This window comes from Bos indicus, chromosome 7, assembly GCF_029378745.1.
Source record: "Bos indicus isolate NIAB-ARS_2022 breed Sahiwal x Tharparkar chromosome 7, NIAB-ARS_B.indTharparkar_mat_pri_1.0, whole genome shotgun sequence".
NCBI lineage: Eukaryota > Metazoa > Chordata > Mammalia > Artiodactyla > Bovidae > Bos > Bos indicus.
This window is the reverse complement of record NC_091766.1, coordinates 39,622,001-39,627,449: the sequence shown is the minus strand read 5'-3', so window position 1 is coordinate 39,627,449 and position 5,449 is coordinate 39,622,001. Positions and strand designations below refer to the sequence as shown.

At 47.8% G+C, this 5,449-nt stretch overlaps 1 protein-coding gene across 1 annotated transcript; it reads right to left on the bottom strand.

The window, feature by feature from the left end:
• Positions 1 to 630: 630 nt before the first annotated feature.
• PROP1 (PROP paired-like homeobox 1) lies at positions 631 to 4,692 on the bottom strand. The gene is made up of 4 exons (XM_019964797.2): positions 4,162 to 4,692; positions 2,759 to 2,991; positions 1,416 to 1,774; positions 631 to 733 (listed from the first exon to the last, which is right to left on the bottom strand). Exons 1-3 carry the CDS (start codon positions 4,268 to 4,270, stop codon positions 1,436 to 1,438), a joined length of 681 nt encoding a protein of 226 aa, XP_019820356.1. The 5' UTR covers positions 4,271 to 4,692; the 3' UTR covers positions 631 to 733; positions 1,416 to 1,435.
• Between the last annotated feature and the right edge of the window lie 757 nt (positions 4,693 to 5,449).

The window sequence follows — 5,449 nt, the reverse complement described above, 5'->3', positions numbered from 1 at the left end:
CTCTTATGAGCCACAAGACTCATGGTTTGCGAATGGAAAAGTTTTCCTTTAATCAAACTGTTCCTTCTCTGAAACTGAGCCTCTCTAAAACTGAGTTCCTTTTTGTGAGTTTGTGATTAATCTCTCTATTCAAAACTGTATTCACTTTTATTCTGACCTCAATCCTGTGTCAAACGAACACTAATCAATCAGAATCAGACAACTAAAATTGCTGCTGTAGGTATTACTATTAACACGCAAACTCAGGTTTGTTTCTCCAGAGTAGGATAAGCTCACAGAAGCCCCAGGCATGGACCACCTGACTAGAGAATCATAAACTAGAGATATTCTTATTTCCACAACTATGATTAAGAGATGTCACAGAAATGTCACAAGATGATGATTAATCTCAACTTATTTGTTCTTCTCCTTTAAAAACACCCCCAACTCAAAGACCAAGTGGGAGTGGATCTGACTTGCCTCCCATTCCCTTGCTTGGAGCCCTGCGATAAAACCTTACTGTGCTGTAAACATTCACCGTCAGAGTTTGGCTTTCTGTGCCACAGGAGCCTTTGCTCAATAACAAAACCACATGCAGTTGACTTAAAAGTTAGGTTGAAAGTAACATTGAAGATTCTTACAGGCTGAGTATGTGTTTTATCAGTTATTATTTATTTATTGTTTATAACACATTGGAGAGCTATTCTTATGTTATCAGACGTGCACGGCCTGTTGGAAGTGGGAAAGACTGGACCTAAGGGAACCAAGAAGGAGGATTAATTAGAAAATGTGGGCCAGTAAAAGCAAAGTGTCTGCTGGAATAGAAAGGAGAGGAATAAATTCAGGAGCTATTTTCAGAATGTGTGCTTGCTAAGTCCCTTCAGTCATGTCTGACTCTTTGCAACCCCATGGACTGTAGCCCACCAGGCTCCTCTATCAATGGGCTTCTCCAGGCAAGAATAATGAAGTGGGTTGCCCTTCCCTTCTCCAGGATTTTCAGAATAGAATGAACAAAAGTTAATGACAGATTTGGGCGGTGGTGATGGGGAAGGGATGTATAAGTAGACTTACACATCAAATGCCTGACTGAAATCAGCTAGAAACAACAGGAATAAAGGTTCTCAGCTGTGATCTCAATGAATGAAACCCACAAAGTTCTATACCCTACAACCATTTCCATTCATCAGCAGCAACCATTGCTTCCCTCAATTCCACCCTTCCACCAGTCACCTACACTGGGGTTTTTTCCCTACATCTTCCAGTAATTTCACCTCCTTAAATTTACTCAGTCACCTCAGTGAGACTTCATCATAATCTCCCATTTCTACATTCCCAATTTCTGTGCTACCCCTCACCATATTTTTACTTCACCCTTAGAAGGAAAGGAAATCACCCAGTTTTCTCTGTTTTGTGAGGGTCACAGACTGGGAAATTACCTTATCAGTACTTGTTTACTTTAGTTCCAGGACTTTGGTGGCTCAAGGCTGAGGGGAAGCATGGGTGGGGGTGGAGGGCAGGCCAGATGACCAGCAGGGGTTGGGTGCAAGTTGGGATACCAGTCTTCAGACTGGTAGGGTCGAGCAAAGGAACTACCTGTGGAGGGCTGAGATGGAAGAGCATGGTTGTAGGGGTGAGGGAAGCAGGTCATTGGGGGAGGTGGTGTTGGGTACGAGTAGGGACAAGAAGGGGGCTCAGGCAAGAAACCAGAGAAGGTGGCAGGAGACAGGTGGGCCAGTGGCTGGAGCAGTGACCGCTCTTGCTTCCTCTGCTTAGCTCTGCGGTTCTGGAACCAGACCTGAAGAGGGGGAAGAAGAGCCGCATCAGAGCCTCTCTCTCAAATAGGTGGCATTATCACATGCATACTCTCTCCTTGAAGACTGAAGGTACAGGGCATAAAATTCCCCCACATCCCTAGAGGAGGCAAAGCTCTTGCAAAAGGCATAACTGAGCCAGGCCCAGTGACAAAGTAAGACCACACCATTCCTCCAGTCCATGTCTAAATTTGCCCTGCTTCAATTTTAGGTGAGTAATAAATGTCAACTTCCAACAGGAAAGAGATAAACATGACAAAATGACATTTCCCTTCCCCAGAGAATGGGAAACTTCCTCTAGGGTTATTAGAGTTTAAGACTATGGATGAGTTTAATTGTCATAGACCAGATTGGCTTTAGAGTATAGTTTATTCTAAGATTAAGATTCCTAAGATATGGTTTCCCTCGTGGCTCAGATGGTAAAGGATCTGCCTGCATTGCAGAAGACCTGGGTTCAATCTTTGGGTCAAGAAGATCCCCTGGAGAAGGAAATGGCAACCCACTCCAGTATTCTTACCTGGAGAATTCCATGGATGGGCTACAGTCCATGGGATTGCAAAGAGTCAGATACAGCTGAGCAACTAACACACACACACACACACACAAGATATGGTTAGAAATAAGGGTGTATCAGGCTGATCAAGTTTCAAGGCCATGGTTAGAGACAAGGTTACATATGTGTAGAAATAGTTAGGACTGAAATTCTGTGGTTCAGATCACTATTAAGGTTGGGGGTCGATACTGGGGGTTGATGTTGGAATTTAAGTTAGATTAGGTTAGTGTCAGGGTTAAACTCAAGTGACATTCCTGGTACAGATGAGGTTACCTTGACTGTTGGATAAGACTCTGTTCTGGTGAAGGTTTGGGTTAGGGTTATAATGCCCTGAGAATTTATGCCCCAGTAGTTCCCAGGCACTGAATCTGCATTTCTTCCTGGGGGGTGGAGGCACGGAATTCTGGGCCATCACCTGGATTCTGGCCTCACTGAGGCCTGTGTCCTGAGCGAGACTTTCTCGTGCCCAAATGTCAGGGTACTGGTTCCTCCCAAAAGCTGACTCCAGCTGTTCCAACTGCGCTGGACTGAAGGTGGTGCGGTGACGGCGCCGGGAGTGTGGCCGACCCCTCTGTACTCCTTGCAGGGAAAGCTTTGGTCTCCCCACTCTTACACCAGAGAGGTTCCGATAGGGCTGAGTGTTCATGTCTGAGGAGAAGAGGGGAGGGAGAGGTTGCTGCCTCAGAGACCCATCCATCCATCCCAGACCACATATGCTGGAATCCCCAGAGTCTACTCGGGCCCAATGTGTTGCTCATACACTCTGCCCCAACCAGAAATTCTTCAGCTTTCAGAACCAGCTGAATCTAGCTCAGCCTTGGCTCCACTTTGCTTCTCAGTCCCCTAACTCAGGCTGCCATCTCCAGATGAGGTCCACACCTCAGATTCATTTGTCCTGGACATTCACGCTCTTTCTGTCTCACTTCTGCACCCATATGCCCACTACCTATTACATTCCCCCAGATGGGTCCCCATGTAAGGCATGCTCCTCAACAGCCTTCCACCTCTCTAAGCATACATACCACCTTCCTGATCTTACCCTATGTACCTTATGTTCACTCTGACACGGTAACAAATTGCCCAGGTCTCTAAGACCCCTATTACTTGCTCCCTGCTCTCATGGCTCATATGCAACTTAAAACTTTATATTGTTCCCATCCTATACCCTTCACTTGGGAAGATGGAACATCCCTCCCTCTTCTGCTCAGATGCACCCTCCCCATGCATGCATTTCATCTTCTCCCCTATCCCAGTCCTGGCCCGGCCACCAGGCTGCAGGAACCTGAGCTCGTGGGAAAGGCTTGCCTCTTCTCCCTCCAGGCTTACTAAGCCCCCACACTAATTAGTCTGAGAGCCAGTCAGGGAAGAGAGAACAGGAGCAAAAGGAAACACCTGGAAGGCACACACAGAAAAAAACACGTCTGGAGTGAAGATCCCATCCCCATGGGGACCCAGGAGGTGTCCCCACCTGGTGCTCAGTGTCCACCTCGGCCCCTTACTCTACTCAGATCCAAAGCTCTGGTCCCTCCAGCTCTCTTCCTCAGAGAAGGCTATGCAGTCGGTGAACTCTGAGGTCAGGAGTGAGGAGACAGATTTCAGCTCTGACTCTGCCCCCTCCTCAGGGCAGGGCCTCAGTGACCCGACTCTGTAAAGCAGACAAGTTGTACCACCCCGTGCCTTCTAAGGTTCCCTTATTTTTAACATTCTAGGATTCTGGTTTTCTATTTCTCCTCTTCATCTTCCTCATGGCAAACAGTTGCCCCATGGTGCCCACACACCGGCTGCTTCCTCAGGAACACCACCCAAAGATTCACTCACCCACTGAGGAGGTCACAGTCTCAGCGGCTGGGTAGCCCTCGGGCCACAGGCTGCTGCAAACTTGCTCCTTCGTTTGCTTACCCTGCTCACTGCTCCCTTCTGTGTCCATGGCTCACTAAAGAGACCAAAGACAGTCCAGTCCCGTGTCCTAAGTCTCTGATTTTGGATCAGTCTTTCTAAGTTTCTGTTCCCCTCTATGCCTGGTATCTTGATTGTTCTCCCTCTATTTATACCTCTCTGAATCTCTCTCCCTAGGTAAATATAAATATAGATATAGATAGATATCTCTGTCTTCCTCCCTCTCTCCTTTTTTCTAACTTTTGTTTCTAATTTTCCATTCTCTCGCTTAAGTATGCTCTCCTTCTGGCTGTCTTGCCCTCACTCTTTTTCCTCTGTTTTAGTCTCCATTTTTCTCTCCCTACCCCTTCTCTCTGGGTTGCCGTTCTCTCCCTTTGCTCTCAGCTGCCTACTTTCCCAGCTTGCAATCCCACACTACCTCTATTCTCCCTGAGCCTTGGAGGAGTGACCTCCTCCTCACCCCTGTGGGCCCATCCAATCACTGCCTGGTCACCAGAGCCCCCATCATCAAGGGAGGATCACAAGCCGGATGAGAGAAGGTGCTCTGTTGGAGGGTCCAGGGACTGGGGCCAAGAGCTCATATTCCCAGAAGGCCAAATTCTTTTGTCCTTTTAAATCCCCTCCTGGGAGCAGACAGGGGAAGGAGGAGAAAATGCATTATGCCTGAGACCCCTCCTCAGAACCCCATCATGAGAAGGGAGAGGGGGTACAAATGGGGGCCAGGAGTAGGGCCTGCCTGGTATCTCATTATGCAGGTGATTCCCAAAGACTTCTTTCTAGGAAACTAAAAAGCTAAAACACGCAAGTACATTCTGATCCCTCCTCAGCTCAGTTCAGTCACTCAGTCCTGTCCGATTCTTTGCGACCCCATGAATCGCAGCACGCCAGGCGTCCCTGTCCATCACCAACTCCCGGAGTTCACTCAGACACACATCCATCGAGTCAGTGATGCCATCCAGCCATCTCATCCTCTGTCATCCCCTTCTCCTCCTGCCCCCAATCCCTCCCAGCATCAGAGTCTTTTCCAATGAGTCAACTCTTTGCATGAGGTGGCCAAAGTACTGGAGTTTCAGCTTTAGCATCATTCCTTCCAAAGAAATCCCAGGGCTGATATCCTTCAGAATGGACTGGTTGGATCTCCTTGCAGTCCAAGGGACTCTCAAGAGTCTTCTCCAACACCACAGTTCAAAAGCATCAATTCTTTGGCGCT